This window comes from Oncorhynchus mykiss, chromosome 15 (genome assembly GCF_013265735.2).
Source record: "Oncorhynchus mykiss isolate Arlee chromosome 15, USDA_OmykA_1.1, whole genome shotgun sequence".
NCBI classification, from domain to species: Eukaryota; Metazoa; Chordata; class Actinopteri; order Salmoniformes; family Salmonidae; genus Oncorhynchus; species Oncorhynchus mykiss.
The window spans coordinates 19,939,712-19,962,519 of NC_048579.1; the positions used below are offsets into that span (position 1 = coordinate 19,939,712).

Consider the following 22,808-nt stretch of genomic DNA (forward strand, 5'->3'; position numbering starts at 1 on the left):
CTACATTGATAAAGTTTGATCATAAAGTTACTGGTCCCCGCCCCCATGTCAAAGACTTGGATTCAGGAGGCGGAATTATTAAGGGGATAGTGACATCACCCTAACTCTCGTTTTAATACACCAATGGTAACATGAAGTTCTCTTACCTAATTTAAATAAGTACCTTCTTGTAACCAACATCTGAGAAGGTGTGCTTGCAGAGGGGCGTGGTTTATATGTACAGTGCCTTGCGAAAGTATTCGGCCCCCTTGAACTTTGCGACCTTTTGCCACATTTCAGGCTTCAAACATAAAGATATAAAACTGTATTTTTTTGTGAAGAATCAACAACAAGTGGGACACAATCATGAAGTGGAACAACATTTATTGGATATTTCAAACTTTTTTAACAAATCAAAAACTGAAAGATTGGGCGTGCAAAATGATTCAGCCCCCTTAAGTTAATACTTTGTAGCGCCACCTTTTGCTGTGATTACAGCTGTAAGTCGCTTGGGGTATGTCTCTATCAGTTTTGCACATCGAGAGACTGAATTTTTTTCCCATTCCTCCTTGCAAAACAGCTCGAGCTCAGTGAGGTTGGATGGAGAGCATTTGTGAACAGCAGTTTTCAGTTCTTTCCACAGATTCTCGATTGGATTCAGGTCTGGACTTTGACTTGGCCATTCTAACACCTGGATATGTTTATTTTTGAACCATTCCATTGTAGATTTTGCTTTATGTTTTGGATCACTGTCTTGTTGGAAGACAAATCTCCGTCCCAGTCTCAGGTCTTTTGCAGACTCCATCAGGTTTTCTTCCAGAATGGTCCTGTATTTGGCTCCATCTTCCCATCAATTTTAACCATCTTCCCTGTCCCTGCTGAAGAAAAGCAGGCCCAAACCATGATGCTGCCACCACCATGTTTGACAGTGGGGATGGTGTGTTCAGCTGTGTTGCTTTTACGCCAAACATAACGTTTTGCATTGTTGCCAAAAAGTTCCATTTTGGTTTTATCTGACCAGAGCACCTTCTTCCACATGTTTGGTGTGTCTCCCAGGTAGCTTGTGGCAAACTTTAAACAACACTTTTTATGGATATCTTTAAGAAATGGCTTTCTTGCCACTCTTCCATAAAGGCCAGATTTGTGCAATATACGACTGATTGTTGTCCTATGGACAGAGTCTCCCACCTCAGCTGTAGATCTCTGCAGTTCATCCAGAGTGATCATGGGCCTCTTGGCTGCATCTATGATCAGTCTTCTCCTTGTATGAGCTGAAAGTTTAGAGGGACGGCCAGGTCTTGGTAGATTTGCAGTGGTCTGATACTCCTTCCATTTCAATATTATCGCTTGCACAGTGCTCCTTGGGATGTTTAAAGCTTGGGAAATCTTTTTGTATCCAAATCCGGCTTTAAACTTCTTCACAACAGTATCTCGGACCTGCCTGGTGTGTTCCTTGTTCTTCATGATGCTCTCTGCGCTTTTAACGGATCTCTGAGACTATCACAGTGCAGGTGCATTTATACGGAGACTTGATTACACACAGGTGGATTGTATTTATCATCATTAGTCATTTAGGTCAACATTGGATCATTCAGAGATCCTCACTGAACTTCTGGAGAGAGTTTGCTGCACTGAAAGTAAAGGGGCTGAATAATTTTGCACGCCCAATTTTTCAGTTTTTGATTTGTTAAAAAAGTTTGAAATATCCAATAAATGTCGTTCCACTTCATGATTGTGTCCCACTTGTTGTTGATTCTTCACAAAATACAGTTTTATATCTTTATGTTTGAAGCCTGAAATGTGGCAAAAGGTCGCAAAGTTCAAGGGGGCCGAATACTTTCGCAAGGCACTGTAAATAGCTACTCTACTCGTGCCAAAATGTGACTGTAGGGTTTGAGCAAATATAATTAAAAATGTACACTATTGATCTATGGCAAAGATACTTATGTTTCCCTTTTCATCTATGTCTGGTGTTAGCTAGTTACTGACCAGCATGGAACAAATAGGGGGGAAGGGTTGTTCAAAACTCTGACGCAGTTGTCATGTCAACACATCTGTCAGAGCTGCTGTGAATTGCATAACAAGAGACAGGCCAAACGGGAGATGTATATTAAAAGAAAGTACATAATTGATTCAGTTTCAAGGTCTGGGTTTCTTTAAGTAATTTTTCTAAACTTTTGGGCATTTCTATCTCCCAAAAAGACTATGGGTGTTCCAGGGACAGGATTGGAGAGCCCTGGGGGCAAGGGCTAAGGTTAGGGTTTAGGGTAGGGACGTCACAAGGATTCGAGACAGCAGTAACCTTTCTACCTGTCACTGTCATCTGAGATATTCTCTTTCCAGAAGGCCTATAGGCCTATCCAGTTGTTTTTATTTATTTTACCTTTATTTAACTAGGCAAGTCAGTTAAGAACAAATTATTATTTACAATGACGGCCTACCCCGGCCAAACCCTAACCCGGACGACGCTGGGCCAATTGTGCGCCCCCCTATGGGTTGTACCTAGTGTTATGAAATCTATATCAGTTGTATTTTCTTGGAATGTAATTTGGTGAGAGAACAGGGATTGTTAGTAGCATAGCCACATTGCTTAGCAATATTAGACTAAGCAATGCTACTGTACCACTTCTTGACCATCTAAAAGTGGAACGCCCGAGTGGCACAGCGGTCTAAGGCACTGCATCTCAGTGCTTGAGGCGTCACAACAGTCACCCTGTATCATGTTTTAGGGAAGACCCAGATGCAGACAGTGTCAAAGTAATACGTTTATTACTAGAACAGGGGGCAGGCAGTCTCAGGTTCAGAGCAGGCAGAGGTCAGTAATCCAGTGTTGTGGGACAAGGTACAGGATGTCAGGGCAGGCAGAATGGTAAAAACCAGGAAAACTAGAAACAGACAGGAGCAAGGGGGAAAACCGCTGGTAGGCTTGACAAACAAAACAAACTGGCAACAGACAGAACAAAGGTATAAATACACAGGGGATAATGAGGGGAGATGGGAGACACAGGTGAAACAGATCAGGGTGTGACACCCTGGTTCGAATCCAGGCGGTATCACAATAACTGGCTGTGATTGGGAGTCCCATAGGGTGGCACACAATTGGCCCAGCGTCGTCCGGGTTTGGCCAGAGTAGGCCGTCATTGTAAATAAAAATTGGTTGTTAACTGGCTTGCCTAGTTAAATAAAGGAAACAAAATAAAATAATGTCATACAGCTTGTGAGAGCAAGGCAAGACCTACCTTTAAACTCAGTGTCTCTTTGCTTGACATCATGGGAAAATCAAAATAAATCAGTTAAGACCGCAGAAAATAAATTGTAGACCTCCACAAGTCTGGTACATCCTTGGGAGCAATTTCCAAACGCCTGAAGGTACCATGTTCATCTGTACAAACAATAGTACGCAAGTAAAAACACCATGGGACCACGCAGCCGTCATACCGCTCAGGAAGGAGACGCGTTCTGTCTTCTAGAGATGAATGTACTTTGGTGTGAAAAGAGCAAATCAATCCCAGAACAACAGCAAAGGACCTTGTGAAGATGCTGGAGGAAACCGGTACAAAAGTATCTATATCCACAGTAGAACGAGTCCTATATTGACATAACCTGAAAGGCCGCTCAGCAAGGAAGAAGCCACTGCTCCAAAATCGCCATAAAAAAGACAGACTACGGTTTGCATCTGCACATGGGGACAAAGATGGTACTTTTTGGAGAAATGTCCCCTGGTCTGATGAAACAAAAATAGAACTGTTTGGCCATAATGACCATCGTTACGTTTGGAGGAAAAAGGGGGAGGCTTGCAAGCCAAAAAACACCATCCCAACCATGAAGCACGGGGGTGGCAGCATCATGTTGTGGGGGTGCTTTGCTGCAGGAGGGACTGGTGCACTTCACAAAATAAATGGCTTCATGAGGAAAGAAAATTATTGGGATATATTGAAGCAACATCTCAAGACATCAGTCAGGAAGTTAAAGCTTGGACACAAATAGATCTTCCAAATGGACAATGACCCCAAGCATACTTCCAAAGATGTGTCAAAATGGCTTAAGGACAACAAAGTCAAGGTATTGGAGTGGCCATCACAAAGCACTGACCTCAAACCTATAGAAAATGTGTGGGCAGAACTGAAAAAGCGTGTGCGAGCAAGGAGGCCTATAGACCTGACTCAGTTACACCAGCTCTGTCAGGAGGAATGGGCCAAAATTCACCCAACTTATTGTGGGAAGCCTGTGAAAGGCTACCCGAAACATTTGACCCAAGTTAAATAATTTAAAGGCAATGCTACTAAATACTAATTAAACGTATGTAAACTTCTGACCCACTGGGAATGTGATGAAAGAAATAAAAGCTGAAAGAAATCATTCTCTCTACTATTATTCTGACATTTCACATTCTTAAAATAAAGTGCTGATCCTAACTGACCTAAGACAGGGAATTATTACTAGGATTAAATGTCAGGAATTGTAAGAAACTGAGTTTAAATGTATTTGGTTAAGGTGTATGTAAACTTCCAACTTCAACTGTATGTTAGCTGACACGGGCTAATTGATTGACTGTCAGAAGAGAAAAACTACTGATGCACTAACTTACACCTTGTATAAGTTACCTGCTCTCAACAGTAAAATGAGACCCCGACTGAGTTCCTTATGTTCGCTTATGCCTTGGACCGGCCCTGTGCGAGGAGCCATGTGAGTGTGAAGTGAATTAGATACGGCCATCATCACAAGGATAAGGCATCACACACCAATCCAGTGAAAACAGAACCAAACAGCTACCTACTGTAGAACCAAAGAGCTGCCTACTGTAGAACCAAAGAGCAGCCTACTGTAGAACCAAAGAGCAACCTACTGTAGAACCAAAGAGCTACCTACTGTAGAACCAAAGAGCTACCTACTGTAGAACCAAAGAGCTGCCTACTGTAGAACCAAAGAGCTACCTACTGTAGAACCAAAGAGCTGCCTACTGTAGAACCAAAGAGCTACCTACTGTAGAACCAAAGAGCTACCTACTGTAGAACCAAAGAGCTACCTACTGTAGAACCAAAGAGCTACCTACTGTAGAACCAAAGGACACATATGTGGATCCATATTTGTACAGGCACACAGTACCAAGAAAAACATGTTTCCCAGTGATAACTACCGTACATCACAGTGATATTCTATCAAATAAAAACACGTGTCAAACATATGAAAGGAACCACTAAATTCATTAGACAATGTGTAAAATGAATATCCAACTTTCTTGTGAAAATGCTTGTGGAAAAAAACACTATGAAAAAGGTGCTGTGCTAACAGCACAGACAATGAGAAACAGGTGAATACAACTTACAAAAACAAAACATACATACTGTAATTGTTTATTTATTCATTTAAGATGACATATTGAATAAGTAAAGGTGCTGAAAATAACAGTGATTTTAGTGGCAGTGATTTAGGTCTTAAAAACATGAACAACCATCACTACAAGCCAAATCTCTAGCTCCCATACAAACCTGCTTCATCTACAGTATTTTCATTGCATCATTGAAAAGACTTCTACATTTTCCACCATTTTCCTGTCTGTATGAGGATCCATATTTAGAAAAAGTTGTTTAAAAAAAGAAGGTGAAACATGGTTAACTTCAGTCAGTGTATAAACAGCAAGAAATGAGCGATAAATCATACAAAACCGTTTCATTGAGTTTCAGTAGTTTTAACGCAATGTAACAGTGTGTGTATCATAATTAAAGGGACATTTGACTCACAAATAAATTAATACCTAGAACTTTACTGTAGATATATGCGTCGGATGAGGTCCAATTTGGAATATGACTGATCTACTCCTTTAATTTCCTATAATACATTTCTATCATGGTCTGGTACCACGTATGGCAAAGACTGTCAAACAATCTAGGTAATAACTACTGTAAATGTAGTCAAAAATGTCTAACTTTCCTGTGTGTATATTATTACATATACACACATGTTAAACTGTAACAAGAGTTTGCATATTGGAGGAGGAAAATGGTGTTTCTTGCAGAGCACACCGCAGACGATGTGAACAGGACAGTGTGCTGCAGGATTTCATGATTTGAGGTAAAAGGCGGAGGAGAATCCACTAGAGAGATGGAGGTTGACTTTCACTTTTGCACATCGGGGTCACTGTCGTCCCGCTCGTAGCTGATTGGCTGCAGTTGCTGGACGATGTAATTGGCCATCTCGTGGGTTCCCGCGGCGACCACTCTTCGGGACATGAGGTCAAGTGGACCCCCTGGAAAAGAAAAACACATACATATGTTATGTAACAAACACACTCATATAACCACATATTAAAAGAAACTATACAAAATACAACTATAGATAAATACATTAATCAGTCCTAACCGTCAGCACCAAAAGCCTGGCCTCAGAGGGCCCTTGTTCTCTCTTTGCTGCCAGAGACTGAACTGCAGCACACCCAGCAGCTGACCACATGATCCTGACCTCACGCCCAGACCAGTCCCTCACACTCTCAACAGTGGTCCTTTTGTGCAACACCCCGGAACTGGGGAAGAAGAGATGAACGAGGCGGGCAGCCAGTCACTTCTTCAGCCGGATATCAAGCGTCACAAAGGCTTCGGAAGTCCATTCACTCATACAGTATCACTCAGGGGATAGCAGCCATCGTGTCAAATACAATACATTTTGGATTCTCTTTTTAAAAGTCAGCGTGTCCATCACAATAATGACAGCCTATGAGAACTGCTTTAATCATACTCTAGGGACTTTTCCATTATAACAGCATGCATTGTGGGGCCTCAATAGTTATTTTCTCAAGTGAAAGCTCAAGTTAATATATCCATCTCATCTCTGCCTCCTCCAGGAGAACTGTACAGCTGAGAGCTAAGTTTGAGACCAGATAACAGAGGACAGACAGGACAAATTATTTAAACAAACATTGACTGCTTGTGAAACCGGTCCCTATCACCTATCAACCATCATTGACTAGCAGTAACATATTGTATTCTAGAACCCCCACCTGAGGTGTCTATGACGATCCCCCCGGCCTCTCGGATGATGACAGCTGCGGCGGCGATGTCCCAGCAGTGCAGGCCGTACTGATAGTAGGCCTCAGCCGCCCCCGTGGCTATCAGACACAGGGCCAGGGTGGAGCTGCCGATGATCCTCACCCTGGAACACAAGGAGTAGCCTAGGGCCGTGTGTATCAACCGTCTCAGAATAAGAGTGCTGATCTAGGGTCAGGTCCCACCTGTCCATGTAATCTTGTTCATTGTTATCTAAAAGGCAAAACTGATCCTAAACCAGCACTCCTACTCTGAGACATTTTAAATGTACGGCCCCTGGTCCCAGATCTGTTTGTGCCAATGGCCATATGAGTTGGCGAGAAAGATCAAACAGATCTGGTACCAGGCTATTCAAGGAAAGTCTAGGGCTAAAATACATCACTGTATTGAGATTTGGAGCGCGCCACATATACCCTGATGTGAGGCCCATTAGACCAGGCTCATGTTCATTAGGGAACACAACGGAAAATGAGTGTCCAGGTAATCCCTCCCTGTTTCAGTCTGTTTTCTTCCGTTTGGTGCCTAATGAAGATGACCCAGAATGACCACTGAAAGTATTGGAGAACAAACGGTCAGTTCGTACCCATGAGTTGGAGCACTCAGTAACTTCATGATGTTCCCAGAGAAAATGTTCAGTGTTGCTGGGTCCCGCTTGGCTCCGATCTCGGTCAAAATGAGCGCCTTGGAGACATCTAACAGTCGTTGGGAATAGAAAAACAGCTCTAGATTAGGATAATGGATACAGTACAGGTGTGAGAACTTAATTTGATCACTCTTTTGTTGCTGAGAATTTTCCTGCACCGCAGGAGACAGATCTTTGTGATTTACATACATTTACTGAAAACCCACAGTTATATTAACAGTATTGCACATTTCATGTAGTCTAATTTTGGCAAAGTAAATAGCCTAACCACAAATGTTTGAGTCCTATTGCTGCAGGATTCTTTTTCTATGACAATATAGGTCAAATTCTATATCTGTACATTTTGGTAAACCAATATATTTTTTAACATAAATGAATCAATCAAGCTTTTGATAATTCTACATTGTACAATGTTTTTAGTTGCTTGCCTTGGTAGTTTAACACATTTCAATCCAAGGAGAAGTTGACTTACCTTTTTCCTTTGATACTTGGATCCGTACACCATTGCAAAATGCCCCATGGCCTTTTCTAGCTGTGTATAATGTTCCATCGAAGCAGTGGTAGATCACTCCAAACTCAAGCTACATTTGAAAAAAAATGAATAATAATAATAATGAGAAGATTTTCAACTTGATAACTTCTGTTTACCCACATTTCTCGTGCTTACCTCTTTCTTTACAGCGAAACCAATGCTAACTGCAACCATGGGGAAACTGAGAAAATCAAGTACATCATCAGTAAATCATCTGTGGTGATAGTATTCTATCGACGACTGAGCATTCATCTTTTATTTTTATTAACAGCTATGTTCTCCTGACTTCAACATGTATAGTTCCAAATCTCTAATCTGAGGAAATGGCTGTTGTGTATACATTTCTGAAGGAATCTGTATTGTACCTGTGAACAAAGTTGCAGGTCCCATCGATAGGGTCTATGATCCAGGAAGGGTTGTCTGTGAGGATGCATTTCTCTCCAGCTGCAGACGATTCCTCTCCAATGAACCTGTCGGGTCACAATTTACAGTGACCTTGATTCACGTAACAATAACGTATTTGCATACCCCATGGCTGTAAGGAAGCACCATTCACTACCACTCAGAAGTGTCAAAATGAGATGCCTGATTCAGTTTACAATCACTCGCTTGTGAAGAGAGAGGCCAACGCTTACTATTTTTGACTCATTCCATTTAATTGCCTAGACAATTCCCCTCGACCCTATTTCTTTAGAATCCACAGATCTGAATGGACTGTAAAGGACGTTGTCAATATAGGGATGGCTACATGGCTGTGGCTCCACCTAGCCCTCCAATACAGCTAACACGTATTCAGTTAACACAAGAGATCTTTCAGATCTGGAAACGCAAAGGAACTAGGTTAAGGGGCTAGCTAAGGGCCAAAATGAAACCACCCCTGTGTTGGGAAGATACCATTGGCATACATGTTTGAGTAGACAATTGGAATTCTTATTTACAATGACGGGCTACACCAGCCAAACCCAGACACCCTGGTTCGAACGTGATTGGGTGTCCCATATGGCGGTGCACAATTGGCCCAGCGTCATCTGGGTTTGGCCGGTGTAGCCCGTCATTGTAAATAAGAATTTGTTCTTAACGGACTTGCCAGGTTAAATAAAGGTTCAATATTTTGGGGGGGGAGATACCATTGCATACCTGTGTGAGGGGAACTTGTCCCTGAGGGTGGAGATGATGAGCTCTTCCACCTGCTGGTCTGCCTCCGTCACCAGGTCAGTTGGAGTGCTCTTCGTGCTCACACTCTTCTCATGTTTCACTGCCTCCTGTACTACCTGGAGGGAGAGGGAACAAGTAACATATAACACACACCACCAACATTCAAGACTGGGAATCAGGACATGGGCTTTCCAAGCTATTTTTTAGGGTAAACCCGGTTTATACAGTATCAATATATTAATGAATAGGCCTATTTTGAAGATTCTAATCTATGCAACAAGCTTTACTGGTCCCACTTTTTAAACAGGTATCATATACATAACAATGTGTACCTACACTGTAATTACATTGTATCTGTACCTATAACTGCAGTACCACAAAAACGTGGTCTTAGAGTCACTTCACATAAAGCGAGCCCGGTTATCTTGTCCACTGTTACAATGTCTGCTTTGGTCTGCCTGATTAAACAGGATAGGAAGATCGGAGTGGCAAGTTCTGCCAACCTCAATGTGTCAACACGGTGAGGCATAGCAGGTCATGAACATGCGCTATGTCTAAAGTATAGGCCAAACGAACGTCAATTGAATAATACCGCCATCTGCCGGCCAATTGGGCGATCTAAAGTAAAGTGCAATTGGTAAACTTACAAGTATGCATCAGTGTGCTATTATAAATAGTCTGCACTGTATTGAAATGATTAAACACTTGTTGAAATACAGTGTTACCATGTAGCTTATATATATATATATATATATATGTTTGTGGGGTAAAATAACCCCTGCAGGTCCTCAATACAAAATAAAATAAGAATATGTTCTTAACTGACCTGCCTAGTTAAATAAAGGTAACAATAAAACATACATTGTAGCCTTCTAAATGTAGCCAGGTTAAAAACATTTTAACCAGGTTCGAAACCTTGTAGCCAGGTTTGCAAAAATATAAAATGTCGTTAGCAACATTAAAAAAAACGTTACAAAGAGCAACACAGAGACATCATGGAATTGATGGATTACGGCGCCCTTGATTTACCTTGCCAGCTCTACATGCAACTTCTACAGCAACATCCATGCACTCCCGCCAGCACTTGTCGCTTTCCGAGGTTGCCATTTTATAATGAGGAACAGATGCTATTGTTTTGCCGTTTACATCACCTTATTCTAGACATCCAAGAGCAATTTATAACCTATTATGTGGTTTGCGTGCGGTGTAGGCTACGGTCTCTGGTATGGTCCCGTAATGGCCGTTGTCCTCTGTCGACTTACTCGGTGCTGCAGACGGGTGCTCTCGCCTCCACTGTCCTGTTATTGAGTGGATTTGTGCGGCCTATATCTCCGACCTTCGATACAACAACATTTGTAAATAATGTACGATTCTACATCGGATGCGAAGGGCCTTGATAGGCGCAAAACAAATCTCTAAAATAGTCCCGTCAACGCTGATGAGACATGACCAGTCTGTTCGGAACTAAATAAAAGCAACTCCATGTTATTGACAGCCATTGTCAACCTGTAGCCTATAAATAAATCCAAGAAATAACATTTGGCGAGGAGATCTTTTGATTAAACAATATTGTATTTTACGTATTTAACTCAAGTTAGCTCGGCACGTAGAATGAAATATATTGCAGATGTATCCAGAAGAGGATGCTAGACGCATTTTCTCCAGTAATAACAAAAGAGATGCCGCAGTGAGAAAGGTAAGCGGAACTACCACTGCACCACGTGATCATGTCTGGCATGCTGTTGCCGCGGTCACCAATGGTTGTCACACCCTTTTGCTAGAGGGATAGCCTACAATTGTATCCACGACCAAGAATGTATCCTAGCCTAGTAGACTGCATTACATTTGTGCTTGCAGATCAAAGTGATGTCTCTCAATGCATCGAAAATATTTAGTCTATGTACAGTGCATTCGAAAGTATTCAGACCCCTTGACTTTTGTTACATTACAGCCTTATTTTAAAATTGATCAATCTACACACAATACCCCATAATGACAAAGCAAAAACAGATTTTTACGGAAATATACAATTTACATAAGTATTCAGACCCTTTACTCAGTACTTTGTTGAAGCACCTTACGCAGTACAGCCTCAAGTCTTCTTGGGTATGGCGCTAAAAGCTTGGCACACCTCTATTTGGGGAGTTTTTCCCATTATTCTCTGCCGATCCTCTCAAGCTCTGTCAGGTTGGATGGGGAGCATCGCTGCACAGCTATTCTCAGGTCTCTCCAGAAATGGTAGATCGGGTTCAAGTCCGGGCTCTGGCTGGGTCACTCAAGGACATTCAGAGACTTGTCCTGAAGCCACTCCTGCGTTGTCTTGGCTGTGTGCTTAGAGTCGTTGTCCTGTTGGAATGTGAACCTTCACCCCAGTCTGAGGTCCTGAGTGCTCTGGAGCAGGTTTTCATCAAGGATCTCGCTGTATTTTGCTCCGTTCATCTTTCCCTCAATCCTGATTTGTCTCCCAATCCCTGCCACTGAAAAACATCTCCACAGCATGATTCTGCCACATACAGACAAAGCAAAAACAGGTTATTTTTTAAATGTTTGCAAATTTATTACAAATAAAAACCAGAATTATCTTATTTAATAGGTATTCAGACCCTTTGCTATGAGACTTGAAATTATGCTCAGATGCATCCTGTTCCCATTGATCATCCTTTAGATGTTTCCACAACTTGATTGGAGTCCACCGGTGGTAAATTGAATTGAATGGACAAGATTTGGAAAGGCACACACCTGCCTATATAAGGTCCTACAGTTGACAGTGCATGTCAGAGCAAAAACCAAGCCATGAGGTCAAAGGAATTGTCTGTAGAGCTCCGTGACAGTATTGTGTTGAGGTACCAATCTGGGGCAGGGTACCAAAACATTTATGCAGCACATGATAGCCTTTTACTGAGGAGTGGCTTCCATCTGGCCATTGCACCATAAAGGCCTGATTGGTGGAGTGATGCAGAGATGGTTGTCCTTCTGAAAGGTTATCCCATTTCCACAGAGGAACTCTGCAGCTCTGTCAAGAGTGACCATCGGGTTCTTCGTCACCTCCCTGACTAAGGGCCTTCTCCCCCGATTGCTTAGTTTGGCGGGCGGCCAGCTCTAGGAAGAGTCTTGGTGGTTCCAAACTTCTTCCATTTAAGAATGATGGAGGCCACTGTGTTCTTGGGGACCTTCAATGCTGCAGAAATGTTTTGGTACCCTTCCCCAGATCTGTGCCTCGACACAATCCTGTCACGGAGCTCTACGGACAACTCCTTCAACCTCATTGCTTGGTTTTTGCTCTGACATGCACTGGTGTGTGCCTTTCCAAATCTTGTCCATTCAATTGAATTTACCACCGGTTGACTCCTATCAAGTTGAGGAAACATCTCAAGGATGATCAATGGAAACAGGATGCATCTGAGCTCAATTTCGAGTCTCATAGCAAAGGATCTGAATACTTATTAAATAAGGTTTTTTATTTGTAATACATTTGCAATCAAAAATAATATGCTTTCGCTTTGTCTATATGGGGTATTGTGTGTAGATTGTCTATATGGGGTATTGTGTGTAGATTGTCTATATGGGGTATTGTGTGTAGATTGTCTATATGGGGTATTGTGTGTAGATTGTCTATATGGGGTATTGTGTGTAGATTGTCTATATGGGGTATTGTGTGTAGATTGTCTATATGGGGTATTGTGTGTAGATTGTCTATATGGGGTATTGTGTGTAGATTGTCTATATGGGGTATTGTGTGTAGATTGTCTAAATGGGGTATTGTGTGTAGATTGTCTATATGGGGTATTGTGTGTAGATTGTCTATATGGGGTATTGTGTGTAGATTGTCTATATGGGGTATTGTGTGTAGATTGTATATGGGGTATTGTGTGTAGATTGTCTATATGGGGTATTGTGTGTAGATTGTCTATATGGGGTATTGTGTGTAGATTGTCTATATGGGGTATTGTGTGTAGATTGTCTATATGGGGTATTGTGTGTAGATTGTCTATATGGGGTATTGTGTGTAGATTGTCTATATGGGGTATTGTGTGTAGATTGTCTGTCTATATGGGGTATTGTGTGTGGATTGTGTATATGGGGTATTGTGTGTAGATTGTCTATATGGGGTATTGTGTGTAGATTGTCTATATGGGGTATTGTGTGTAGATTGTCTATATGGGGTATTGTGTGTAGATTGTCTATATGGGGTATTGTGTGTAGATTGTCTATATGGGGTATTGTGTGTAGATTGTCTATATGGGGTATTGTGTGTAGATTGTCTATATGGGGTATTGTGTGTAGATTGTCTATATGGGGTATTGTGTGTAGATTGTCTATATGGGGTATTGTGTGTAGATTGTCTATATGGGGTATTGTGTGTAGATTGTCTATATGGGGTATTGTGTGTAGATTGTCTATATGGGGTATTGTGTGTAGACTGTCTATATGGGGTATTGTGTGTAGATTGTCTATATGGGGTATTGTGTGTAGATTGTCTATATGGGGTATTGTGTGTAGATTGTCTATATGGGGTATTGTGTGTAGATTGTCTATATGGGGTATTGTGTGTAGATTGTCTATATGGGGTATTGTGTGTAGATTGTCTATATGGGGTATTGTGTGTAGATTGTCTATATGGGGTATTGTGTGTAGATTGTCTATATGGGGTATTGTGTGTAGATTGTCTATATGGGGTATTGTGTGTAGATTGTCTATATGGGGTATTGTGTGTAGATTGTCTATATGGGGTATTGTGTGTAGATTGTCTATATGGGGTATTGTGTGTAGATTGTCTATATGGGGTATTGTGTGTAGATTGTCTATATGGGGTATTGTGTGTAGATTGATGAGGAAAACAATGTATTTAATACATTTTAGAATAAGGCAACAATGTGGAGAAGTCAAGGGGTCTGAATACTTTCCGAATGCACTGTAAATATGACAAATAAAATGTTTTTCTTGCATGAATGATTGTAGAGGATGTCTTCATTGATCACACCTTTGATTACACATTGGATAGATATTATGGAAATGGTAGATCTTCTGTCAATTTTGTTGGGTAATGTAAGTGTATTGATTAATGTGATTAATTGTAATCTACTGTCATTTACAGTACTGTAGCATATTACTTTCGGCACTTCTATGGGTGATTTTAAATGTGTATCTTGCATTGTTTGCCTTTGGATTAACTGGTAGATAAAACAACTAAATTGAAAAGATATCATTATGTTGTGTTTTAGTGATTAAACCAATGTTCTCATTACACTTCACAATAAACTTAGATTTTGAATCAATGGTTATGTGGCAAAATATGTTTACAATCCAAATGAATGCACAATGACAGGTTTTGAATAAAAGACTGGCTGCGTTACAAGTGTGACCAGTTTGCAGTTTTATATAATTTCTTTAACCTTTATTTAACTAGGCAAGTCAGTTAAGAACAAATTCTTATTTACAATGACGGCCTACCGGGGAACAGTGAGTTAACTGCCTTGTTCACTGCCTTGTTACCGTGTCAGCTCGGGGATTCAATCCAACAACCTCTTGATTGCTGGCCCAACACTCTAACCACTAGGCTACCTGCCGCCCCCAAAAGAGAATTAAGAGTTGTGAAAATGTGCAACATACTTATAAAAATAGTACCAAAGCGATATTTTTTGTGGTTGTAATATTCCTAATAGGAAGAAAAGAACATCAGCCAAGCTTCTGATTAATGAAATGCTACTCAAATAGGTTCTGACAATTCCTAGAGAAGGATCTTGTCAGGGTGAGCATGCTTGTAAACTATTCTCTCCATAATCCCAATGCATTGCTGGATAGTGTTGAAGATTTAAGAAAGGACGATTAAAGAGATGGATTTAGAGCAATTTTATTAATTTACTTACAGATCTATGGGTAATATAGGCATATATGATAGATATTCCCCAAGGGTTAGAATTAGGTGGAAACACATGCAGAAATGCATTCTACAATATATTTTTAAAGCAGCAGTGGCTATAGTGGGGTGCCTCAATAGACTAATCCTCCCATTGTGCACCTAGTACATGGTGGGTTAACTGGCGTGACTGGATCTGAAACAATACAGATAGGTTTCTGTCGGAGATTACATAATAGGACTCATGAAACAGCATACCACTCTTCATCCCACTGCTGGCTTGCAGTGGGATGGTCCCTGGATGGGAGGCCAGATGCTGCTGGAAGTGGTGTTGGAGGGCCAGTAGGAGGCACTCTTTACTCTGGTCTAAAAAAAAAATATGAACTATGTAGGGGGCCCTGTAGGGTGCCTAAAGATCCCAATGCACTTATCGTAAGAGCAGTGGTGTTAACCCTAGTGTCCTGGCTAAATGTCCAATCTGGTCCTCATACCATCATGGTCACTTAATCATGCCCAGATTCCAATTGTCTCATTCATCCCCCTCCTCTCCTCTGTTTATTTTATTTTATTGAACCTTTGTTTAACTAGGAAAGTCCGTTTAGAACAAATTCATATTTCCAATGACGGCCTACCAAAAGGCAAAAGGCCTTCTGCCGGGACGGGGGCTGGGATTAAAAATAAAAGTATAAGACAAAACACACATCACGACAAGAGTGACACCACAACACTACATAAAGAGAGACCTAAGACAACAACATAGCATGGCAGCAACACATAACAACAAGAGATGGAAATAAAACTAACTATTCCCCAGGTCGTTGCTGTAAATGAGAATGTGTTCTCAGTCAACTTACCTGGTAAAATAAGGTTTAAATATGAAAATATAAAATATAAAAAAATGAAATTACATGAAATCACATAAAAATAATAGGCCTATTAATATCTCACATCTTGGATTTCCAAAACCTTAAAGAGAATTCTTGCTAATCATGTCACTATGTGTGTCCGACGTGTATAAGGTCGTTTTTGTCTTTCAAGGATTAGTGTACTCTCTAGTATGCATTGAAATACAATGTAATTTGCACTTCAGTGAGATAAAAGATAGAAAGACTCCAGTGGTGGCTGAAACAAGACAGGTCACTTTGGGTCTTCAGGTCACTTTAGGTCTCTTTCAGTAAGCTATATATCATCAGGAGGATAGATGATAGAATGGTTGAAAAATACAAACCTTATCATGTTGAAATTAAAACGATGTAGCTAGTCACAAATTAAGGGAAATGCACGTAACAGAGTAACGTTCCAGTCAGGCTTGCACCATTGGGAATGAGATCGATCTCTGAGGAATGTTGCTCGTCCTGCCTTTTTTAGAGGTCAAAACAGCTCTCTCCCTCACACACACACACACACACACACTACACAGTCTTTTTGTTGTTGACCAGGCTAAACAGTCTATCTCACTCATGCTTTGAATAATTTGTAGTCACATTATGCACGCAACAACAACAATTCAGCGTCCGCATTCTCTCGACTAGGGTGCGCACATCGCACGCGAGTCGAATTTGGGAGATTGCTGTCGCATGACAATCCTAAACTGACCAAAAAAACTATTAACACCGACGAATATGCGTATTTCTTTGCCAGGGATACGGTTATCTAAGGCACGTTTTTTTCGTGATTTAGCAGGGTTTAGTTCGCCTCGTGCCGGTGTGGAACAGATTCACATTTCGTTCTCAGACATGCACGGACTGAGTGGCAAATGTAAATGGAGCGTAATTTTCACTCTGTTCTTATCTGTCATTTGCGTGTTAATTTTCTGTGAATATTTGATATATTACCCTGCAATTTTGCATTGTTCGTGGTCGGAGTTGAATGGGAACAGCGGCAAAGGACTCTCCAACCGCCCCAGTTTCGCGCTTTGTTTCTCTCGTGTACCCACCTGCTAAGGTAGGCTGTGCACTCCTGTTCCAATTTCATGGTTTATGCGTTTATTACTTAGTTATCATACTGATAAGTGATAAAGAAGAGAGTTTACATAACCCTCATATTATTTGTGTGTTTTACATTAATTTAGGCCTGTCATTTGTTGAATGTTTTAATGGAAGTGCATTTAAAACGTTTCATTGGTCAAAGCTCTAATGATCTCAGATCATGTGACAGGAAAAATAAAACTCTGAAATAATGAACAGACACAGACTGCACAAATCAAGTCCTTGAAAACAAAAAGCATAAATCACACATTTTGTTCATAGCTGATTGAGTCAGGACTATTGGAATTTGCATATCGTGGGAAAACATCATTTTGATCCTGTGTGCACTGAACACTTTGGGTTGGATAGTGGGCATTATTAGTGTTTTTAGGACAGGAATATAATTAATTGTCTTAATATCAGATTCTATGAATTCACCATGACATCCACTTCACCAGCTAGGGCAACCAGATGCCCCGCTGTGACTCCAATGTCTCATGTTCACATGGTCCACAAAATAAGTTATAGTGGTCAGTCTCAATAGTTTTCTTCATTGAGAAAGGATGCTACCAGGACATTGTTGGTAGGACATGGCCTAAAGATCATTATTAGGGCCAGGGGATATTCCTTATGTGGCCTGACCAAGGACAACACTGGGTTGTTATTGTAGGCTATGACTATAGTCAGGACCCATAGTTTCTCCTACTTGTCCTTCTTAGTGGTCTTTCCACATGGGCAATAAAACTCCCTGCCCTAATCATAATGTACTGTACATTCATTCCTGATAGAGAAGGGCAGATGGAGAGGGCTTTCCGGACAGCCCTGGGGCTCCTACAGCCAGAGGTGGTCTTCATTTTGGGAGACATCGTTGACTGAGGGGAAAAGGAGCTCCTCAAAGGTTTGTTGATAGAAACTGACGGTTATTAGACCACACACAGCCCCACCAGCTGGACTATTCAGGATAGTATGTGATCATGTCGTGTGTGGTCTTATTACCAACAGTGTCCATCATTTATTCTAATTCCTAATTATATTATATCTCCCACTTATGACACAATGGTATGATTTAACCCCAATCCAACTGATTGAGGAAGTAAATAACAGTAGAGGCCCAAATGGTTTGTGTTGGGAGGAGATGGAGACATCCTACTGTGTGTAGTGCTGAGGGGTTAAGGCAGATGTTGATACCCCAGCTCAAACTTCTCTGTAACACTTTACTTGACACTGAGTGTCATAACATGTTATGACAGTCAGAACCATGTCATAATATGTCATAACAGCTAACATAACTTTTTTGTAACCTGTAGGCAGGTAGCCTAGTGGTTAGAGCGTTGGACTAGTAACCGAAAAGTTTCAAGATCGAATCCCTGTGCTGACAAGGTAAAAATCTGTCGTTCTGCCCCTGAACTGTTCCTAGGCCATCATTGAAAATAAGAATTTGTTCTTAACTGACTTGCCTGGTTAAGTAAAGGTCAAATGAAATATTTAAAAAATAATAATAATATGATCATAACACAGTCATGACCCAAATTTCCACCTGTTGTGACATATATTGCATTATTTTATGACACCTACAGTGTCAAAACCCACACGTATTAAAATTATATTTTTTTCTGCCATGAAGTTTCCTTTGTTGTTGTTGTAATGAATTCTTTACAGTCATCATTTTTTAATCATATTTTAAATAACATGTAGAAAATACACTTTATGTCATGAAGCATTATGACCATCCTGTGTCACTTTACTTGGACTAAGAAAATACACTTTATGTCATGAAGCATTATGACCATCCTGTGTCACTTTACTTGGACTAAGAAAATACACTTTATGACACTGTCAAGAAGTATTATGACCATATTAATCATATAAGCCACATTGGCCTAATACATACAGTTGAAGTCGGAAGTTTACATACTTATGTTGGAGTCATTAAAACTTGTTTTTCAACCACTCCACAAATTTCTTGTTAACGAACTTTAGTTTTGGCAAGTCGGTTAGGACGTCTACTTTGTGCATGACACAAGTAATTTTTCCAACAATTGTTTACAGACAAATTATTTCACTTATAATTCACTGTATCACAATTCCAGTGGGTTAGAAGTTTACATACACTAAGTTGACTGTGCCATTACAGCTTGGAAAATTCCAGAAAATGATGTCATGGCTTTAGAAGCTTCCGATAGGCTAATTGACATAATTTGAGTCAATTGGAGGTGTACCTGTGGATGTATTTCAAGGCCTACCTTCAAACTCAGTGCCTCTTTGTTTGACATGGGAAAATACAAAGAAATCAGCTGGTCTGGTCTGATGAAATCATCTGGTCTGATGAAACAGAAATATAACTATTTGGCAATAATGACCATTGTTATGTTTGGAGGAAAAAGGGGGAGGCTTGCAAGCCAAAGAACACCATCCCAACCATGAAGCACGGGGGTGGCAGCGTTATGTTGTGGGGGTGCTTTGATGCAGAAGGGACTGGTACACGTAACAAAATAGATGGCATCACGAGGGAGGACAATTATGTGGATATATTGAAGCAGCATCTCAAGACATCAGTCAGGAAGTTAAAGCTTGGTCGCAAATGGGTCTTCCAAATGGGCAATGACCCCAAGCATACTTCCAAAGTTGTGGCAAAATGGCTTAAGGACAACAAAGTCAAGGTATTGGAGGGGCCATCACAACGCTCTTACCTCAATCCCATAGAAAATTTGTGGGCAGAACTGAAAAAGCGTGAGCGAGCAAGGAGGTCAACAAACCTGACTCAGTTACACCAGCTCTGTCAGGAGGAATGGGCCAAAATTCATCCAACTTACTGTGGGAAGCTTATGGAAGGCTACCCAAAATGTTTGACCCAAGATAAACAATTTAAAGGCAATGCTACCAAATACTAATTGAGTGTATGTAAACTTCTGACCCACTGGGACTGTGATGAAATAAATGAAAGATGAAATAAATCAATCTCTCTACTATTATTCTGACATTTCACATTCTTAAAGTAAAGTGGTGATCCTGACTGACCCAAGACAGGGAATTTTTACTATGATTAAATGTCAGTAATTGTGGAAATACTGAGTTTAAATGTATTTGGCTAAGGTGTATGTAAACTTCCGACTTCAACTGTACATGCCCTTATGTCAGTCATCAGTCAAAAAGAGGGTGTCTTGTCCTGCTTCTGAAATCTGCTCCTGCATTCATCAGCAACAGATCATTGGGTGGGTCTGATATTGATGTGTACACAATTACAATGGACATTTTTTGGTCAGTTAAAAACATATACAGTGCCAGTAAAAGGTTTGGACACACCTACTACTTCCAGGATTCTTCTTAATTTTTTTACTATTTTCTACATTGTATAATAATAGTGAAGACATCAAAACTATGAAATAACACATGGAATCATGTAGTAACCAAAAAAAGTGTTAAACAAATAAAATAAAAAATTTATATTTGAGATTCTTCAAAGTAGCCACCCTTTGCCTTGACGACAGCTTTGCACACTCTTGGCATTCTCTCAACCAGCTTCATGAGGTAGTCACCTGGAATGCATTTCAATGAAGTATTCTGCAGCAATACACCATCCCATCTGGTTTGCACTTAGTAGGACTATCATTTGGTGATAACATCCCCACAGCATGGTGATGGCAGTATCATGCTGTGGGGATGTTTTTCCAGCAGCAGAGACAGGGAGACTAGTCAGAAACGAGTGAAAAATTAACGGAGCAAAGTACAGAGGACCTCAGACTTGGGTGAAGTTTCACCTTCCAAACAGGACAACAACTCTAAGCACACAGCCAAGACAACGTAGGAGTGTCTTCTGAATGTCCTTGAGTGGCCCAGCCAGAACCCAGAACATCTCTGGAGAAGCCTGAAAATAGCTGTGTAGTAACGCTCCCCATCCAACCTGACAGTGCTTGAGAGGATCTGCAGAAAATAACGTGAGCAATGCATCACACCCAAGAAGACCTAAGGCTGTAATCACTGTAATCACTGTAATCACTGCCAAAGGTGCTTCAACAAAGTACTGAGTAAAGGGTCTAAATACTTAGGTAAATTTGATATCAGTTTTTTATTTTTAAGACATTTGCAAAAATGTCTAAAAACCTGCTTTTGCTTTGTCATTATTGGGTATTGTGTGTAGATTGATGAGGGGAAAAAACGATTTACTACATTTTTTAATAAAGCTGTATCGTAACAAAATGTGGAAAAAGTGAAGGGGTCTGAATACTTTCTGAATGCACTGTAAAGCAGGCAGACAGGCAGAGGCATTCAGTTACTGTTCTATTGTACATTAGAATGGGCAAAACAAGTGACCTAAGGGACTTTGAGCATGGTATGATCGTCGGTGCCAGGCGCGCCAGATTCATAATCCCTCCTGGGCTTTTTACGCACAACAGTGTCTAGGCTTTTTCGAGAATGGAGCTACAAAAATAAAAAATCCGGGTGGCGGCAGTCCTGTTGGCGAAAATAGTTTTTTGATGAGAGAGGTCGAACGAGAATGGCAAGAATCGTGCAAGATAACTAGCGGGCCTCAAACAGACAAATTACGGCACAGTACTATGGTAGTGTGGCTATTGGAACGCACAACTCGTCGATCCTTGTCATGGATGGGCTATTGCAGCAGACGACCACACCGGGTTACATTCCTATCAGCTACAAGCAAAAAGAAGCTGCTCCAGCACAGGAGGATGGTGGGACCTTAATTGGGGAGGACGGGCTCGTGGTAATGGCTGGAGCGGAATAGGTGGAATGGTATCAAATGCATCAAACATGGTTTCTATGTGTTTGGGGCATGGATTCTACAAGGTGTCGGAAACATTCCACAGGGATGTTGGTCCATATTGACTCAATGGCATCACACAGTTTCTGCAGATTGGACAGCAGTACATTCATGCTGCAAACAGCCCATTCCATCTCATCCTAAATATACTTTATTGGGAATCCCAGTTCCTATTGCATATTCTGAGGGATGAGTCAGGAGTCAACGGTACAGGCTGGTGGCATAATGGTGTGGGGAATGTTTTCCTGGCACACTTTAGGTCCCTTGATATCAATCGAGCAACGATTGAACGCCACAGGGTATCTGAACATTGTTGCTGACCAAACCCAATAAAGTATATTTAGGATGAGATGGAATGGGCTGTTTGCAGCATGAATGTACTGCTGTCCAATCTGCAGAAACTGTGTGATGCCATTGAGTCAATATGGACCAACATCCCTGTGGAATGTTTCCGACACCTTGTAGAATCCATGCCCCGAAGAAATCAGTCTGTTCTGGAGGCAAGGGCCAGTACTAAATGGGTGTACATAATACAGTGGCCACAGTGTATTTGACCACATCTGTATCGTTAGCATTCATTAGCATAGTTCACTCATGTAATGTTCTAAGTGTGGCAGGTAGCCTAGAGGTTAGAGCTTTGGGCCAATGACTAAAAGGTTGCTGGTTCGAATACATGAGCCAACTAGGTGAAAATCTGTCGATGTGCCCTTGAGCAAGGCATTTAATCCTAATTTTCTCCAAGGGTGCGTACTTGGTCCAAACACACCAAACAGTCGTGAAGAGGGCACAACAAAACCTTTTCCCCTCAGAACACTGAAAAGATTTGGCATGGGTCCCCAGATCCTCAAAAAGTTATAC

General features: G+C 41.0%; 1 protein-coding gene across 1 annotated transcript; it reads right to left on the bottom strand.

The window, feature by feature from the left end:
- Positions 1-5,295: 5,295 nt before the first annotated feature.
- impa2 (inositol monophosphatase 2) lies at positions 5,296-11,081 on the bottom strand. The gene is made up of 8 exons (XM_021562622.2): positions 10,379-11,081; positions 9,332-9,465; positions 8,560-8,664; positions 8,330-8,375; positions 8,135-8,243; positions 7,603-7,711; positions 6,974-7,125; positions 5,296-6,226 (listed from the first exon to the last, which is right to left on the bottom strand). The coding sequence occupies exons 1-8, from the start codon at positions 10,454-10,456 to the stop codon at positions 6,096-6,098; spliced, it is 864 nt and encodes a 287-aa protein (XP_021418297.1). The 5' UTR covers positions 10,457-11,081; the 3' UTR covers positions 5,296-6,095.
- Between the last annotated feature and the right edge of the window lie 11,727 nt (positions 11,082-22,808).